The sequence below is a fragment of the Alligator mississippiensis genome, chromosome 4, assembly GCF_030867095.1.
Source record: "Alligator mississippiensis isolate rAllMis1 chromosome 4, rAllMis1, whole genome shotgun sequence".
In the NCBI taxonomy this organism is placed as follows: domain Eukaryota; kingdom Metazoa; phylum Chordata; order Crocodylia; family Alligatoridae; genus Alligator; species Alligator mississippiensis.
Window position 1 is genome coordinate 250,231,433 of NC_081827.1, and position 20,063 is coordinate 250,251,495.

General features: G+C 43.0%; 1 protein-coding gene across 1 annotated transcript in view; it reads left to right on the forward strand.

Moving 5' to 3' along the window:
- The window catches only part of CNTNAP5 (contactin associated protein family member 5), a 462,074-nt gene that overhangs the window by 131,885 nt on the left and 310,126 nt on the right, over positions 1-20,063 (forward strand). The window contains exon 3 of the mRNA XM_019480590.2: positions 9,363-9,556. Coding sequence (XP_019336135.2) covers positions 9,363-9,556 — 194 coding nt within the window. The remainder of the gene's footprint in view (positions 1-9,362; positions 9,557-20,063) is intronic.

A 20,063-nucleotide genomic window follows, 5' to 3' on the forward strand; every position in this document is an offset into this window, starting at 1 on the left:
AGAACTTCATCAGAGCCTCAAGTAAGACTTGAGAGTTAGGCCTTGAGCAATGTAGGGGTATGAATTGCACCCAAGCAGGACTGTAGAGACCGGTTTCTGTCCCTGAGTACATCTATGCTATTTCATTGATTTCCATGGGATTGAACTTGTTTAAATTCAAGGGCAAAATCTGGCAAAGAGACTGAACAAAATTCTCATTCTGTGATTAAAAAACTTTGGTGGAGTGGTAGGTGGGGAAACTTGTCCCACTGGTGCACAAAACTGCTGGATGCCATACAAAAATAGCAGTCACCATTAGGTATAATGGTATGAGCTCCAAATGTTGGGAGAGAACTTCACCTGGCGTAAACTGGTTTGGCTCCATCATAACTGGTGCTGAACTAACGTCAGCAGCCAATCTGGTTCCTGATACAGAGGACGGAGAGCTCTTTCTTCTGACATCTGAGCTACCTTGGGTGGTAACTTCTGGTGAAAGTTGTCTTTGCAGCAGTGACTACTGAAGTTATCTGTGAAGAGCAATACATGCCAACATTTCCTGGAGCTTTGAATAAATTGAATTTACCCTAAAATATCTTTTTTTTTGGTGAAACACATCTGTATTATAAAGGATTAAATGGACTTCTAATGCTTTTTCAGTTCTATAAAAAGAAGCGTTTGCACACACTTGAAAATACCAGGAAAGAACCGCACCTAGCTAGAAGTGGGCATATAGTAGCAGCTTGATGGCTGTATTTATTTGAGTACAAACCGGCATGCAACAGTTGATGACAAACTAATAAAGCACAACCCGTCTTCACCGGCAGACATTTCTTAACAGTTGTATGAATACTGTTAGTCAGAACAATAAACTAAAGGCTGCTGAAGATGCAGTGAAAGGTGGTTGTTAGAGATTTGCAAACCTCTAGATGATGATGATGGAGTTGGGGCTGTCCTGCTTGGGGCGGGGGGTTGGACTAGATGTGACCTCCTGACATCCCCTCCCACCGTCATTGTCTGTGATTCTAGGAACTGCAACTTGGAGTAAATATGGCTGAAAACATTTGGGCATAACCCACTGAAGGACTAGCTGAAAATGCTGCTACAACTACTCTGGATCTCCTAAAGAGGTCAATTGGATTCTGATTAAATACAACGCCAGTCAATCTGATCCTATTTACAGCAGTGATTTACCAAATTTAATTTTTGTTTCCTCTTTTTTTTTTTTTAATTTATGTATTTATAATGCTAATTGCTGTAATTAGATTATATTTTCTGGGCATTCTCTGATCCCCATTAACTCTCAGCCTGAGCAGTCAATATAGTTAATTGTGGCTTAGAAGAAACCTCTCTTTCTTTGTCAACTGCTATTTGTGCTATGGTACAAAAGTGTTTGATCTCTGCATTAAAGTATGGCATGCATTAGAGTGCAGCAGGGAAGCACTTGCTTTCAGCGGGAAGCCCAAGAGCTTGGAACATAAGATAAAGCCAACTGAGCTGCTAGCAAGATACTCGAGAGCGAGGGCAAGCATTTATATTATTTCATACTAACAAAACACAAACAAGCATAGGCATTTTCTGAACCCCTGTGCAATTTCAAAGCACGTTGATGGTACGACAGAGTTTCCTTAAGTGCTGTGTTTCACATGCATACAAAAAAGGGAAAAAAATGTGCATACATTTATAGAAAAGTGGCAGGGGGCAGGGATGAGTGGAAGGAGACAGGGTCAGGGAAGAAAAAATAAGAGGCACTTGATCATTTTTTCTCTTTCAGTTATTTTAGGGCATTCAACTTGGGAACCATATGCTCTTAGAGCCTTTAAGGCTCAAGCATTCCCACTGGTTGCCATGGAGAGATCAGCTCGCATATCAGTTACTCTGGGCACAGAGTCCAACAAGAGACCCTTTTCTCCCCTAACTAGCGTGACCCCCAACTTTCTACGACCTACCGAGACACAGCACCAGAACTAGGAGAAAATGCCAACCAAACTGAAATGCCACCTTTTTTTTTTTTTTTTTCTTCTTCGGCACAGAAGCATCGCACTCCCACGAATGCTAATAAGAGTTTGGCAGAAAGAATATACCCCTTAGACAATGTTTTAAACTATAAAGCACACAAAAATTTTATCAATTAGCTCCTCTCTCTAATTTTAATATAAGCAACTTGGTGACCATGCCCATATTTTACAACTTTATAGATTGTTTAGACTTTTTTTTTTTAATGACAGAACAGCTGTAATAAATGCCGTGTTCTCTCTGTTTTGTAATTACCCAACACTTATTAATGAGACAATCATCAAAACTGTTTTCCAGCACAGTTTACTCCTCTTTAGGCACGTCTACACATGCTTTTACATGTGCTTAAACTTAATGCACATTTGCCTAATGTGAATTAAAGTGATTTAGGCTACACATGCATGTGCTAAGGTACATTAATGTGGTGTGAGGATTGACTTGGGACTAAAGTTAGTCCTAAGTCAGTCGACCTACACAACATGAATGTGCCTTAGTGTGTCTACATGTGATTTAAGGTGGTTTCACTATTCCCACATACATTTGATACCTGCATTTGCTGGTATTAAATTTAGGCATGAATAGCCTAAAATTGCCATTTTTAAGGTGCATTAAGGGCAAGCACATGTAGACCCATAGTTTCATAGTAGGTAGGGTCAGAAGCAACCTGAGCAGGTCATCCAGTCCGAACCCCTGCCATGGCAAGAAAAAGTACCCATGCCCTTAATAAGCCTTAAAATGCACAGATGGCTAATGCACCTTAAATCAGCACATGTAGACACACCCTGTGTGGAGTTTTAATCTGCTTTCTGTGTGTGTGTATATGTGTGCATTTGTGTGTATATATCTCAATCTCTATGCTGCAGTGGAGGCTATACAATCTTCTGTACTGTTCCTGCCTGCAACTGCTGGTATATATTCCCAGGAGTGTACTTGTCCCAAGAGGGTAGTGAAACAGAGGGCAGAAGAAGATCCACACTCCAAAGCCTTATTCCTTACTTCTTTAAAATGGATTTTGAGGAGGGAGGAGAATGTGGGGAATCTACAGTAAATAATATGTGGGAATGGGTTGTCCATGTATAGACTTCCCAGCCATAAATGGATGCTTCTTTTCTGGATATTTAGCACCATTTGAACACATAAAATTCTTGCGCACAGAAAAAGGGGGGGAATGTACATTTTGTCAAGTATTGCAACAGCTTGCTGGTAAAGTTTCATAGATTTCATAGACATTAGGGCTGGAAGGGACCTCGGAAGATCTTCGAGTCCAGCCCCCTGCCCAAAGGGCAGGAAGTCAGCTGGGGTCATAGGATCCCAGCGAGATAAGCATCCAGTTTGCTCTTGAAGGTGTTCAATGTAGGTGCTTGAACGACCTCCGGTGGCAGGCTGTTCCAGACCTTGGGGGCTCGGACAGTAAAGAAATTCTTCCTTATGTCCAGCCTGAAATGATCTTGTAGTAGTTTATGAACGTTCGACCTAGTCATCATCCCTTGGGGCGCTCTGGTGAACAAACGTTCCCCCAGATACTGGTGGTCACCCCTGATAAACTTGTAGGTGGCCATCAGATCACCCTGAGCCTGCGCTTTTTCAGGCTAAAGAGCCCCAGGACTCTCAGCCTGTCATCATAGGGTCTGCTTCCCTGACCTCTGATCATGCACATGGCTCTTCTCTGGACTCTCTCAAGCTTCTCCACATCCTTTTTGAATTGTGGAGCCCAAAACTGGACGCAGTACTCCAGCTGCGGCCTCACTAGGGCCGAGTACAAGGGGAGAATGATGTCCCGGGATTTGCTTGAGAAGCATCTATGGATGCAAGCCAGTGTTTTGGTCGCTTTACTAGCCGCAACATCGCACTGCAGGCTCATGTTCATCTTGTGGTCAATGATGACCCCCAAGTCTCTTTCTTGAGTAGTGCTAGCCAACATAGCACTGCCAAGCCTATAAGGATGCTGCGGATTTTTCTTCCCAAGGTGGAGAACCTTGCATTTATCGGCGTTGAACACCATCAGATTCTCGTCCGCCCACTTGCTGAGCCTGTCCAGGTCAGCCTGGATCACCTGCCTGTCTTCTGGTGTGGATGCTTTGCCCCAAAGCTTGGTGTCATCGGCGAACTTGGCCAGTCCACTTCTGACTCCAGTGTCCACATCATTAATGAAGTTGTTGAACAGTATGGGTCCAAGGACAGAGCCTTGGGGGACCCCACTGCTCACAGGACACCATGATGAGTGACTTCCATCAATTACTACCCTCTGGGTCCGACCACGGAGCCAATTTGCCTGCCAGCGGATCGTGGAGGACCCAAGGCGACAATTGGCCAGTTTCTCCAAGAGGTGATCAAAAAAGCCTTTGATCTGGTTTCCCATGAAGTCAAGATATATGACATCAATCTCTTCTCCCTTGTCCAGGTGATAGGTCACCTGGTCGTAGAAGGAAATGAGATTGGTCAAGCAAGACCTACCCGCAACAAACCCGTGCTGGCTATCCCTTAAGATGTTGGCGTCGGCCAGTCCATTAAGGATGGCCTCTTTAATAAACTTTTCTAAGATCTTCCCCGGGATAGAAGTCAGGCTGATGGGCCTATAGTTAGCTGGATCCACATTCTGCCCTTTCTTGAAGATAGGCACCACATTGGCCTTCTTCCAGTCTTCAGGCACTACACCAGAGCGCCAAGAGTTTTCAAAGATCCGCGCTAGAGGCTGGGCTATGATGCTTGCCAGCTCCTTGAGTACCCTGGGGTGAAGATTGTCAGGGCCGGCTGACTTGAAGGTATCCAGCTTCTCAAGATGTTCCTTCACGAAGTCAGTATCAATGGAGGGCAGGGGATCGCCCTCACCTGGACTTCCCTGTCCTGTAGTGGGCATGGGCGTCCCATGGGGCTGATGAAAGACCGACGCAAAGTACCTATTTAATAGGTTGGCTTTTTCCTGGGCGTCAGTTGTCAGTTGCCCCATCTGGTTCAGCAGGGGTCCAACGTTGCCCCTGGTTTTCCTCCGGCTCCCCACGTATCTGAAAAAGGACTTTTTATTGTCCTTGATGCTCAAAGCTAGTTGGAGTTCAGTTGCAGCCTTGGCTTTCCTGGTCTGCTCCCTACAGAACCGGACCAGTGCAGAATAATCTTCCTTGGAGGTGACTCCCATCCCCCATCCTTTGTAGGCCTTTCTTTTTAGCCTCAGGAGGTCTGCAGAAGTTAAGCGATCCAGATTCAGACTGAAGCCATGCAGCAGTAAGCAGGTGCTGTGGGCATTGCAGTTTTCTCATTGGAGCAAGAGAATGGAAAGCAGTAAGGGAAAGTGTGGATCTCTGCCTCTAATTAACCAGATATTGCATTGGTAGAGAAGTGTCCTCATTTGTGCTGCTATAAGCCAATGGCAGCATGGCTGGAATGAGGGAGGGAACTGGGAAGGGATTCCTTTTCTAAGCTGTTCAGTAGCAAGACAGGATGCAGCTGCTGGGACCACTTTTGGATGTGATTAGAACAAGCTATAGAAAGCTGGAGCAGAGGGTGAGCTGTGATTGCTGTATCATGCTCTGTTTTAAATGCAAATAATGTAATTAGTAAATACAAGTTGCCTTTACCTTCTTCCAAAAACAGCAGAAGGTAGTGGGCAATGTAGACACTATTTGAAAGCGTTAGTTTGAGAGCTAAAGCCCATTGCAAACTTCCCCAACTGTCACTCCAAGTGCAAGGTGTCATTCCATACTAGCTTTCTCTACTATAAACACATAGTTGGGAATACAGATTAAATAGATTGCTAACCTTTCCAAAGAAAACTCTGCTGTGCTCTCAATTTTCCCCTGAGAAGTGGGTGGGAGAAAGAATGAACGCCGTATGATAGATATGAACACATTGTTAAATAAACTCTTGGGAAATGCTCAGTTATGATGATGCTTAGGGTAGTATAACAGTAGAAAGAATTGTGATTTCTATGAGGACAGCTCATCAACAAATGGTTGGGCTACCTCTGATTTGGCGTTATGTAGAGTGATCTACCCTAACGGCTGTCAGATAGATGGATTGATGAAGCCGTGAGGCTAAGGCAAGAGAAATCCAGCTTTAGTAATTTTTCACCAAAGGCAGACAGCACGAACCTCCTAGGATGGTGATGTCAGTGACATCATGCTACAAATGCAATGAATACCTTAAAATTGGATTTGCATTGTCCAACAGTCCCTGGGATTTCTCTACTACTTTTTTTTTTACTTTCTTGCTAATAAAAACTCAGGTGTTATTGCCTTCTGTTTTGGAATCTGATCTGTCAAAGTACGTTCAACTCTCAAATTGTTCAAAGGTCTTTTCCTCGTATCCCTTTAAGAGTTATTTTTTAAGTCTAGTGAAAGTATCTGATATCCATGCAAGGAACGGCTGACAGATATGAGACTCCAGCCTAGAAAAGAGAAGATTTTGGGGGGATTTGGTGTCAGCTTACAAATATATCGGGGGAGAGCATCAGGGGATAGGTGAACAACTATTCACCAAAGCACCGTAGGGAAAAAAAAAAAACAAAAACAGGAGCAATGGGCGTAAACTCCTAAAATAAGGTTTCAGAGTGGATATAAGGAAAAATGTCTTCACGGGTCGTGAGACCAGACTCTGGAATAGATGCCCAGCGGGGGTGGTGCAGGTGCCTACCCTGGAGATCTGCAAAAAGAGACTGGACGCACACCTTGCTGGGGTTATTTGACCCCAGCAGTCTTCCCTGCCCAGAGCAGGCAGGCTGGACCAAATGATGTTATGAGGTCCCTCCAGCCCTAAACTTCTGTGAATCTGTGATAAGGGGTAGAAAGGATATTTTTATTTATTTTTTAAAGATCTGGAGCACCAAAGAATATTACTTCTCAAATGGCTGAAAAAGTTATTGCCTGGAGAGACAGAAGACATGGGACAAATCTTAATTGAAAGGTGGGAGTCTTGTTGTTTTAGTTTCATAAGGCTCTTGCCTTGAGCAAGGAGATACCCCAATTAAAAAACAAGTGTTCAGAATAATAACTATTTTATTACAATGGAAAAGAAAGACAACACAAAGCAGGCCACAAACAAATTGTAAGCATCAGCTCAGTTACAATCTCTTTTTGTATGGTTCTTTGCAGAAAACTTGTTAAAAGTTTGCAAGTTTGCCTTACTCTATTGGGACTCTCTAGGTACCATATAGCCCAGGATATTATTCCCCAAATAAGCAGAAAGTCTTGATATAGTGAATCATTAATAAAAGAGCTTACAGGTAGGGAAAAGAAATTTGGTTTTGGTGAATTCTGTTTGTTTTATTCCAGATAACCAAAATAGTTCATAAACGGGTGGAGTGTCATGTCTTAGGAACCCAAGGGATTTGGGGAGTTGTTGGTTTTGTGTTTTTGTTTTTACATTTCTTTTTCAGTTACTCACTTAAAAACAAAATCAAGGACTACCTTAGTGTGTTGTTCATCCTTTATGGGCAAAAACAACTGCATCCAGTGTGGGGAGGGGAGGAAAGAAGTGGGAAAGGAGAAAAGGGGAAAGGAAGAAAAAAAGGGAAAGGGAAGAGAACAAAGTGGGGTGAGGGCTAGGTCACGTGAGTACGTAGGTGACTTAGAAGTCCAATGCTTGCCTTGAACAATTTGCTGCAGCAGGGGCAGGAGAGCAATGAGGACTGGATATGGGAGGTTTTCGTTTTCCTGGACTCGTGTTTCTTCATTGCTTCTGCCGTGCGTTGCTGTTCAAAGGTTGACGATCCATTCTGGATTTGGGACCTCCAGGATGGACGTTCGCAAGGAATTTGCTTCCATGACTGGGTTCATGCCAAAACTCTTTAGGGACACTTTTAGGGTTGTCCTTGTAAAGCTTCTTTGCACCGCGAAAGCGTACTGCGTTTGACAGCTCTCCGTAGAAGCCTTGCTTCGGGAGTCAAGTGTCAGGCATTCTTGAGAGGTGGCCGGCCCATCTTAGCTGAGCCAGGTTCAGCAGGGTATGAATACTGGGGAGAGTTGATTTTCCAAGCACCTTGGTGTCAGGAATCTTGTCCTGCCACTTGATCTTCGGCATCTTTCGCAGGCAGCACAGGTGGAAGTAATTTAGTTTCTTGGCACGATGCTGGTAAATGGTCCAGGTTTCACAGGCATCAAGGAGGGTCAGAAGGATGATGGCTTTGTAAAACTTCAGTTTTGTCGACGTTCTGATGCCTCTGCAGTCCCAGACTGACTTACAGGGTCTGCCGAAAGCACACTAGCTTTTCTAGTCTTAAAATGACCTTGTCATCTATGTGGACAGCATGGGAGAGCGTGCTGCCCAGCTAGGCAAACTTATCGACCATCAACAGTTGTTGGCCTTTAACTGAGATGTGTGGATCCTGGGGTGTTGTGCCTGGTGCAGGTTGAAACATCACTTCGGTCTTCTTCATGTTAATAGGGAGTCCGAAGTTGTCACAGGCTGATGAGAGTAGGTCCATGGATCGTTGCATGTCAGCCTGTGACCCTGCACATAATGCACTGTCATTAGTGAAGAGGAAGTCACAAAGCATGTCTGTCTGGACTTCAGAGCTTGCTCGGAGCCTGCACAGGTTGAAGATGCCTCCTTCAAAATGGTACCTGATCCGCATATCAAGGTCACCTTAGTACAGGCAGATTTAATGAACATTCAGTTTCTCAAACTCTAATTCACTGTTTCTCTCTTTATCAAGGTATAGAAATCTCCTCTGCAGGAATATGTTATCTGAATAAAACCAAAAAACAGGTGGTTAGCAGGAAAAGTGGTTTTGTGCCTCATTCACTATGGCATTTCAAGGAAAAATAAACCTAGTCCCTTGGCAGTTCTTTTGCAAACTGCATCTCGCCAACGGTGCTGAAATTTCACGGCTCTTGTTATGTTACAGAGGCATCACGGTGCTGAAAGCCTATTACTTTTCAATGTTGTCTTACGGCATCTTGCAATTAAAGACTCCTGTCAAATATTCTACACGGATCACAATAACGAGCACTTATAAGCATCTTTCAAAACATAACATAAAGGTGGTGGGGGAGGAGGGAGAAGGGTAAAGCAAAATAGAAGGTATAAAACTGCATCCCAGAATCTGTGCAAACAGATGTGGTGGTGATAAATATAGTTTTATAACAGAGAGCTTTCATCCTCTTTGATGTGTGCTTGTCAGTGGTTGGAAACAGAGATTTCCTTGGAATTTCTTTAATTAGATTGAACTTTTACTGTAATTAAATAAGCACAGACACCATAAGCTTGGGTGCTATTGTAATCTCCAAGCATCGCATGCATAAAAATACTCATAGGTATGTCTCCGTGTTTAATGAAGAGGAAGGCAAGTTTGCAGTAATTTATGATTCAAAGGATGTTTCTATCGATACTGAGAAATGCCCTCTTCAAGACCTTTTCTTTTTCCTGATCTCTCCTAGGCGCTGGTGGTTGGTCCCCACTGGAATCTAATCAGCAACAATGGCTCCAGATTGATTTGGGAGACAGACTGGAGATTGCAGGAGTTGCCACCCAAGGGAGGTATGGGAGCTCAGACTGGGTGACAAGCTACACTCTCATGTTCAGTGACACAGGACGCAATTGGAAGCAGTACAGACAAGAAGACAGCATCTGGGTAGGTGGTTGCTTTCCTCCAGATGGATTGCTATCATCACATTGTCAAGTTTGAGGAAGATGTAACTCCTGATGGTTCAGGCTCAGTCTGGGATTTGAATATGTGACTTTTGCTTTAACAAGTTCTTGTTCCAGAGAGAAGAGTAAGTAGCAGGGTCTGGTGGTCATCACCAAGAGCTCAACACAGAAAGACTCTTCCAGTCCCTATTATGGCATTGGTTCTGTGTGTAGCATGGGATGGGACACTGAGAAAGGATGTATTCCTTAAGTCACATGGCTACTTGGGCGGGGGGAGCCACACTTACACTGCAGAGCACAGTAGACTTGAGTTCAGGTGGGTTGGGGTGAATGGAGCTGCTACGTTGTAGGTTCCTTCCCTGAGAACTATGTGAAGCCTTGTTTCCATATCTCTTGTGCACTGGCTGGACAGTGCTGGAAGCCATTTATTCCTGCCGTTGGAGGAGGCAGGGGTGTCTTGGAGACAGTGCCTAGCAGGGTTACTCCTGAACTGGTTTGGGCACAGGATGCTTGGGCTGTGCCAAGCATGTTCAGAGCAGCCCCGAGATGGCAGGCTGATTTTCCACCCCCACAGACCATCTGTCATCCAGGACTTCACTGCCCTGGCTCAGCTTGCAGTGGTCCCAGCTGCACGTGCAAACACAGGAAGTGTATTGCTTTGAATTACTAGCATGTATATATGTGCCCACTGTGCTCAACATGCTTTCTCGAATATTTTCAATGCATTTTAAGATATTGATGAATGTTATTATGATTGCTGTTTTGATGCTACGGTTATATAAAGTACAGCCGGATCAGAAGTACAGTTATGAAGTAAAATGCCCATGGAAAAGTGTAGAACTCCCTTCCTGTTATATGAGTGTTTGTGCTGGACTGGCCATGTCTTCTTTTCCTCTGTTTATTATACTCTTCATAATGGGATGGATGGCCTGCATTGCAATTAATGTACTGTCATGTACTTGTGCGATGTGACTTGATAGTAGTAAATCTACTCTGGTTGAAAATAAGAGAACATAAGGATTCAGCTCCATGCTGAATGAACATCAGGGCCAGGTACAGACGTGACACCTTTTACTGGTATAAGCGGTCAGAAACCAGTCTATACTCATAACAGAAGTTCAGCACACACAGCCCACCAAAGGGCAAATGTGTGTTTTGTTCACTACTGATTTAAACTATGCCACTTACAGAAAACCATGTAACTTGGGTCAACTCCACCTTGGGCTTTTTGAATGTCCGTACCTAGCCCAGAAGTTCAAATATTTATCTTAACCTTGGAATATGTTGGTTCGAGGACCCTGTTGTAAATTTTAAACAGAAGTTTACCATGAGTTGTTTTTTTTTAACTTCAAGTTTATGATGAATATGACTGTGATAATGATAGCAGGTTTTCTGTGTTGCCCTTCCTCTGTGGTGTTCCCCAGTCAAATCTCAGGTCACCCAAAAAGGGGGAACAAACATTATTAAAGAGAGGGAGGAAGGATAATGAAACTGCCTTGCATTTCAGCCTCTGTGGTTATTTTACTATGTGGTAAAGTTGCTTAAAGTTTCTGTACTTTCAGTTAAACTGTATAGGAAAGTGATTTTGTCAAAAATCATGTGGTTTTCCTTGCACTCATAATGTCACGAATCAGGAGGTGTAAAAATGCTTTGAGTTCAAAATTAAATGCACAGAATGCTTGCAAAATCAGCTACACTGCAGAAATTGCCCTCTGGTAAATGAAAGCTAAACCCAAACCTCCTGCCCTATTACCATTGCTTGTATTTATTTGGGGATCATAGTAGAGGCTATTTTACACTTAACAATGATTTTTCAAACCATGATTCAGGACAGGGGTGGCCAACCTGTAGCACGGGTGCCACGAATGGCATGGGCAGCCCCTGTGTTCAAGAACAGAGAGTCAAAAAGCCCAAGGATGAATCAATTCAATTTTTGCAGGTTAGTCTAAGCTGTGTAGATTGAACCAATAAGCAAGTGAACAGACATTTACTTTTGATTCTAGAAACGCAGCCACATGCCTGCAGTGGCCCAGGCCAGGAGCCGGGGGGGGGGGGGGGTGCTAGAGCATGCCTCCCTGCTCAGCTGGAGTAGACAGGTTGGGCCAAGGCTAGTCCGCTCACCCTGTGCGGGAAGTGTAAAGCATCCTGGGAGGCAGGGGGACTGAGAGTTAACTTGAATCTGGAGGGGATCTGAGACAGTTTAATAAACCAATTTAACCTAAATCAGTTAAGTCTGAAACTACATCAGTCCAGGTTTATATCAAACCAGCTTCAGCCATTTTGAAAGTGATTTATGTGTACTGAACTTCTGTTATGTTAGAGATATGAAAAGGTTTCTGATCACTTATACTAATTTATGTATAATTTCTGTCCCTAACCTAAGTGTAGCACAAGCGACACAGTAGCAGGTAGGCCAGAAAGCAGAGCAATAGATGGGGCAGGGAGTATGGAGAAGGGTACAGAAAGCAAAGCAGCAGATTGGGTAGAGAAAGGGAATCAGGGTGGAACTTGGGGAAGGTATGAGTCTAATTTGTGTCCTGCCTGCCAAAAAAGATGGGCCTTGCTGATGGAGCCTATTTTTAGGACACCGATTTGCCACCCTTTCAATTTTTTTTAAACCTTTTTCTTCCCCTTTTTTTAAAGTTTACTTCTAAAAAGGGAACTTGAGAAGACAACTAGTAGAATTTACAGTAGCAAATCTTCATGCCCTAAGGATCCAATTTAGAGAGTTTCTGATCTGGCACCAAATATTGCACACAGCAGTGAGAATATGCCCAGCAGGCATTTAGCAGTGGATCAGGATTTATGAAGAAGCAGAACTCTCCTGCTTTACTACATAATCAGGCGTGAAGGTGCTTCAGGAAAAAGACCTTGTTGCAACTTCCAAAGCCTCAATAGATCTGGGGACTTCTTATTTGAAGGGTAATATTGTAAAGTTCTGTGATGCAAATGTGTCAGAATGAGCAGTATATTCTTTTTCTATGTAATGGAAAAGTGAAATAGAATTAGAGAGAGAAATTGAGTTGGGGGAATGATTTGGGTATACTGCTGCTGTGTGCAGAGTTGCTAAACTAGCGCGTTTCTGATGTGATGCAAGTAATGCAATTCCAACCTAGAAAAGGGCCTAGTAAGAAATTTAGGTTAGGCAGAAAAATGACTGGTTGTTACTGAGCATATTCTAACATGCCCTACAAAAAAAATCCAAACTTATTTGTTTTGACAGAGGTTGTATTTGTCTCAGAATAAACCACTTTGTCCTGGGACAAGATGCCGTCCTTCAGAGGTCCATGTCCATTGTCCTGGGATAAACCCCAAAAGGTTCATGGGTTTAGTTTATTCTGGGACATTGCAAAAGTCATCTAAATGGCCAGGGCCATTCCTGGGGGAGGGAAGGGGGGGAAATTGGGGTTACTGCCCCGGGCCCCCTGCTTTTTGGGGGTCCTGCAGAGCCAGGCTGGCTTCACGTCCAGCTGCTTGCCAGCCCTCACCCTTGCTGTGTCCAGGCCCTGCATAGGCTGATTTGCTCCGGGCCCCACACCCTGCTACGGTCGTCTCTGTGAATGACTATTTTAGGATGGCATGACTAAATCAGTGGCAGAAAAGTGGCAGTACATTGACCTGCTCACTAAACTCTGAATAGAAGGGAGATGTGTGTACGTGCCAATCCTGGGATATTTCTGTTCTGGGACAAACATGTGTACAACACATCCAGGAACATGTGCAATGTCTGTTCCTACTCTTATAGATCAGGCATTCAACCTTGGTTGGTTGAAAACCTTCATGAGAGTCAAGAACTTATGAAACAGTGAAAACCAGTGATATTTCTGTATAATTTTTTATTCGAGGTGAAGTGAAAATTGGTAATTAAGGTTGACTTTTCCTGGAGTTTAGGGGTTTTCTTAAATGAAAAGCTACAAAAAGAGCATAGAACTTATGCAGACTGGCGCCTGAGATGCTTACACATGTGTGAAATGGCACGTTCAAGTCTACACTGGGCGGAGGGAAGACACAGTTCAAACAGTATTTAAAGTGTTGTAGGCAAGCGAGAGTAGCTGGTTGCAGAAACCCAAAGCACCTAGCTTAATAAGTACAAGCAGGATGAAACTCTGCAGGAAAGAACAGCAGCCTTTTTTTCATTTAATAAAGCAGAAAGGGCTTGTTGTTGACCATAATGGTCAGTAAGGGAGTGCTCCCAACCCTCCTTCTTGAAGTCTATTGCACTGGTTTGACTTGTTTTTTTTTCCTTTCTGCCTAAATTATTTAGGTGCAACGTGATAGAAGCCTAATAGATCTCTCTTTCTGAATTTGTGCTAACAGTGCTCATGCTTTGCCTATTCTGTCAGTTAAAACATGTGAGCTGTAGTTGCGGTGAAGAGGAAGGAGAGAGACTTATTCCTGGGAGATTATAAGCAACACATCATTCATTATCAGTGGTTGCATTTCTAGTCCTATCAGGGTTTTTTCTTTCTACTTTGAGATCCTTTCTCTTCTTTTTTTTCCCCTGAACTTTACAGTGGTTGTAAAAACTGCAGTTTTCCTGACCCTAAAACATAAAAAAAAATCCATGTCAGATCCCCAAAGATTTCAGCCTTGTTTGTTTGGTTGGTTGGTTTTGGTTTTTGTTTTTTGGGGGGGCTTTTTTTATTTTTATTTTTTTTAAGCCATGGGTTTTAAACGGACCATCCACTTGAAGAGCTTGTTAGGAATTTTTCAACTACATTTTTTTGGCAAAAGCAAATTTATGCAAACTGCAATATTTTGCAGGAAGCTACTGGGATTGGTGAAAACTTTATTTGGGGAGGATTCTTCAAGGGCACATGGGAAATTGTGCTTGATATCAAAAAGAAGCACAGCTCTCTTTGTCCCTCTCCTCCCATAGTGTAAAAGATCAAATAGTTTAGTCACCAGATGTTTCAGACATAGAGCAGTTGGGTTCATGTCCCTGCTCTCAAACAAACAGAGCCAGGGATATCGTTAGTGGATGTCCAAGCCATCAAGTTGTTGGCAGTTACAGGTCAACCGGGCACTGGAGCTGGGTCTTAGGTGGTGAGGGCTTCGTCTGGGCTGCCCTGCAAATGGGCAGTTGGGTGGCTTGGAGCTTTCCCATGCTGTGCTTCAGACAGGCAGCAGCCAGGTCCTTTTGCTGACCCACCTAGGACCCAAGCTGTGCTGTTCTGGCCCACTGCCACAAAACGTTATTGCCCACTGGTGTCAAGTTATTGGTACAAAATGGGAAAGAAACATTGGAAACCTAAACATTTGCAGGATGGGAAAAAGTGTTTCCTGCCTTGCTGTAGTGTAATTCATAGCCTTTTCCCCCTTGTCTTCTCTTATTAGGGAGAGTTCATTTGTCAGTTCTTCTCTAGAACCACAAAGACTAGAAACCGACCTATGGTTCTCTCTTAAAGTTGCAATTTTCATGACTTTTGACTTTTTAAGGAAAAACATCAAGTATGGCAATGTTGGGCTTCGTCTCTCAATGGAGTGAATTCATTATTACACTGAAATGCTTGGGTGAAATGTTCTACATGAATGTAAAATATAGTTATGTATCAGACCTACTGAGTCTTGTGTTCAGCTCCCAGTTCAGTAAAACTGCCTAGAAGTCTGTGCTTTGTTATATGGGTATTACTGGTTGTCTTGGCAAAAAAAAAGCAGCAGCAGCAAAAAACAAAAACACCTGCTTATTGCTGACAACTGATAGCTCACTTATAGCTACCAGAAAATGGGAGTCTATTTTTGACTTTGAGTTTGATGGAACTTGGTGTTTGGTTGAATTTCTTTGTTCATGTAACTTTTTTCTATGAAATCTGTCTACTACCTAAAAGAAAGAACTACCTAAAAGAAAGGCAATACACTTAATTGGTGAGGAGGTGCAGTAAACCATTTTTCCCACTGGCATTCTGGAAATGCTTCTTTCTGAATGCAAAAAGCCTGGCTTTCTTGCCCCTGCCGTATTGCCCTTCACAGTTCTGAATGTATTTCTTCTCCTCACATCCCTGCTGGGTATAAAGGAGACATTAGCTATATTTTACAGATGTGGAAACTGTGGTTGAAGGAACCTAAGTAACTTGTCAAGGTTACATGGGACGATTGTAGTAAAACAGGGAGTTCATAGGATCATTGGAACGGAGGCCTGGAAGGGAGCTCATGAGGTCATCTAGTCTAGTCTCCTGCTCCAGGAAGGACCATCCCTGACCAAACCACCCCAGCCAAGTGTCTGTCTAACCTGCTTTTGCACATTTCTAGGCATGGTGATTTTCACAGCTTTTCCTGTTCCAATGCCTGATCACTCCCAAAGTTGGAAAGTCCCTCCTAATCTCCAGTCTAAATTTCCCCAGCTGCAGCTTGAGGATGTTGCTCCTAGTCCTCTCCCCTACCGCCACAGAAAGGAGCCCATCTCCATCCTCTCTATATTTGTCATTCAGGTATTTGAAGACTGTTACCAAATCCCCCTTCAGTCTTCTCTTTTCCACATTAAATAATACTAGTTCTTTCAGCCTTTCTTCCTAAGTCTTGTCTCCTAGGCCCATCATCATTTGTGTTGCCTGCACTGGACTCCCAGGTTCCAGAAAGTGCCCAATCACTGGACATCCCCTGCTTTTTTATCACACTAGAGAGGCACATAAAGGGACCTGGGGCCTTTCCCTTCTCTATATTTTGGGGCCATTGAGGTTGTTTTTTTTTAGTTTAGCCTCTTTGGATGAGCCTTAGGTTGCACAAAGCAGGTGCAATGCCACTCATTCCCACTACCCCATCCAAAATGACCTCCCTGATTTGAGTTGGGAGCAAAGGGGTAGTATAAAATGGGGCTGTCCAAAAACCAAGAATCCTAATTCACATAAAATTACGAGATTTCAGATCTTTTTTTTTCCCTTGTATTGGAATGAAAATGGGGCCTTCTGAAATTATTCACAAAAAAAATGGCAGACTCTCTTTTTTCACTGCTTTGCCCAGTTCAGAGGACTTGAAGCTGAGTCTCCTTTACATCCCAGGTGCATGACTTAGTGACCAGGGATTATCAGCTATATTTTGGTGGCTCTCCCTCCCTTTTGAAAAATCCCTATCCAGTTTATGATATCAAAAGGCATTTTTTAACCCTTTCCGAGTCTTTTTAATGGTTCCGGAGTGCATAACCATTTTTTAGCATATCTAAGCATTCAGCCCAAAGATATTTAGTAGCCCACTAAGACGACAGATGTTTATTTACTGGTATATGTATGACCACATCGCCAGTAAAATCCCTTTCTTTTCCTTGCAGTGATTAGAAGGTTTATTATTTTCCTCCCGAGCATGTGTGCAACTGCCATCCACTTTAACGATAATGAGAGAGCTGCAGAGACAGATCGCGAGGAGAATCAGAATACCTCGTCCATTTTCACTCAGCCCACATTTATGATGTTAGTAAATTTTACAGCTGGAGTTGAAGACAAGACAGATTAGCTATTTAAAACCAATTTTCCAATCCCATTTGTATTTAAATAATCTTGTTACAAAAGGACTCTGTGGTTCACAGGAAACTAGGTTTATAATTATATTTTCAGTATGGATAAATCAGCTGTGTGTGGACATACTTGCTATCGATTGGGAGACACAAAGCATAAATCTTATTGCTTGTAACTTGTAAATGATTTTTCAGTGTTTTAAATGTTGAATAATTCAGAATTTACTTTACCTGCATACACAACGCAGCTTGGGGCTGTCCAGATTGCATATATCGCTGGGACGAGAAGTGTGGGTGGCAATAGAGTACCACTTTATTTTTAGATGGTTTTATTTATATAATGTATATGGCAGTTTAGAAGGCTTTTAAAATACAATTATGCACATGTGCATAAAGAGTAGTGGGGGGAGAGAGTCATCCAGGCATTAGGAAGGGAGAAAACAGGTTTTTTTTATGTGAAATTTGAAAGAATATGGAGAGGTCATGTAGAAAAGAAATATGGGGAGTTTTGTTCCAGATGTAAGGGCTGAAAAGTAGAAAGTTCTTCAGAAGCTGGGACGTTTTGTAGAACTCATGAAAAACAGTGATAGAAATAGCAAGGAAGTGAATAGAGAGCTATTCAGATGGCAGTGGTATGCCCATAATAAAAATGAGCATGTGACTTTTCCATTGACTTGAAAGTTGTAGGATGCACAGCACTAAGGATGTGTGAAAGCCTTTGAAGAATGTGTGTCTTGCCAGTGTGGTCTTGAAGAGGGTCATTTTTTGAAGTGGCTTGCAAACCTAGTGGGATGCAGCATAATTTCCACTTCTACTCAAGCTGCTGATGCTTGTGGAAGAGTTTTAGTGAGTAAATTATAGTGAGCGTGTTCATAATCTTAATTTTACTGTTGGACTGATAATTGTGCTAATGTATGCTAAGGCTTTTTCTGCACCATGATTCTAAAACCTGCTTGACAAGGCCAGAAAGTAAGTCCACCTATAGTGAAAAAGAATTAGTCCTGAATTGCTTCAACGTATTTGCAGAATGAATTTTTACTTGGCTTGTCCTGGAGCTTCATGGCACTACACGTGCATTCAGATGTGCCAACCTACTTTGCATACAATAATTATTGCCAATTCAATGGGGTGACACAGGACCTATCTTTGGACTATCACCTTCGTCACCATGCTCCGGTGGGAAGGAGAGAAAGCTGAAAGTTTACAATTTCTCTATTTCTTGCTGGGATTGTAAGTCCAGTCCAGTTCTGATGTGACCATGACTATTGGGGCACCTTAGATGCCGTGCATTACTGGTAATTCTTTGGGCAGAATGACCTGGTGGCACCTATCTCCTTTCCAGGTATGGGTTGCTGTTGGCTGACAGGAAACACACCTGCACTTTAACAGGTGTTGATTTTAGTCCTGTTGGCTGTCCACACACCTGCCTGACACAGGATAGCCTAGGTGGGGACGTCGGTTTAGTTGCCAACAACACAACCATGGAACAGGCTGTACTGGTTAAATGGTACTAGATGTCAGGCCAGGCCTCTCGGTCTGATAGGGAGTGGGATTGCAGCTGCTAAACTATTCTTCACATGGGGTATGGCTTTTTTGAAGCTCCTAGGCTAATGCCTGTTGTATCCAGTATCACTTTTAGATGTGGCAACTTTAATTTAATTCTGGATAGCTGCATGATATGGGTCTGTTTCCATGTTGCTCTTTGACTTAGCTAATTAATTTCTAATGCAGATTCAGATTTGCAAGTCAACTATAAATGTGTCTTTCCTTTTGAACCTGTTTTTGGTAATGCTATGCCTCTTCTACTTATGGTTAGGGACTTTTTTGATTCATGATTTCATGGAGTTCATGGAAACTGCAAAATCTGGGATTGTCTGGTGAATCCTTAAAGTCCTCGAAATCAACCAGAACAAAAATGTAATAAAAATACAAGGCTGGTTCTCCAGTGGAAGACAGTTGTCCTCATTGATGCAAGGGGAAGGCACCATGAAGGGGTGGGGCAACATGAAGGGCAGCAGGCAAGATGGCAGGTACCCCTTCATCCCCCTGCCAGGGCCTCGCCACCAATCAGCACTGAGGGGTGGGGTGGCACAAAGGGTGGCCAGCAATCAAGATGGTAGCTTCCTCCTCCCCCTTCCACCAGGGGATGGGGTCAGTGCATAATGCCTGCAAAAATGGTTCAGCACACTGCAAATAGACCATGAAAAAACCTTTGTCTTGCTGCAATTTAAGTAGGTCCCTACTTATGGCTATGATGATTTTCCTGGGAAAGAAGTGACCTAAAATCCAAACCTTTCTTCATTTATAGTAAATTCCACATGGGACTACATAGGGTATGTCTACTGTTGAACCTGCAAGTAGTAGGTCACTGAACTTGCTTTAAACCAAGTTGTCAAGCTCATCTGGACCTATAGGTCTAGTCCATGGGCCAGACGAATGAGCCAGATCAAGCCCATGGGCTGTATGTTTGACACTTCAGCTTTAAACTACTTCGTTTTCCCAGCCACAGCAACATGGAGTTCAGTAAGCAGTAAGTTAAAGTATCCTTCACTGCCTTCACTGGAGCGATACCCCATGCCAAAGAGCTTGCTTGGGTATCTCTATGCAACACTCCAGTCTTCAGTTTCTGAAGTCATATCTGGATTGAAGCTGGTGTACTTGACATATTCTGCACATTGCCTCTGACAAGGGCTTTCTACATTTTACCCTATAATCAAGGTAGTGGTGCAGCCACAAAAAAAAAAAAAAAAAAAAGACAGCCGAAAAAACCTGCTCAACTGAGACAGCCCAAATCTCCTACTACAAATATCCCAGGCAGGCTGGAAATTCTTTATTTTTCCCTCCAGGCTCCTGTTGAGGAGTTAAAAAGTTGCATAAAAGATGCGGCTATACTAATTGGGGAACAATTATTTTCACTTTCCATATTATTATTATTATTATTATTATTATTATTATTACTATTATTTTCATATATCTATTTGTGGTCTGCATTTAAAGTCTGGCCCATGCATTATATAGTATGGCATGTAACACTGTGAATAGGCAC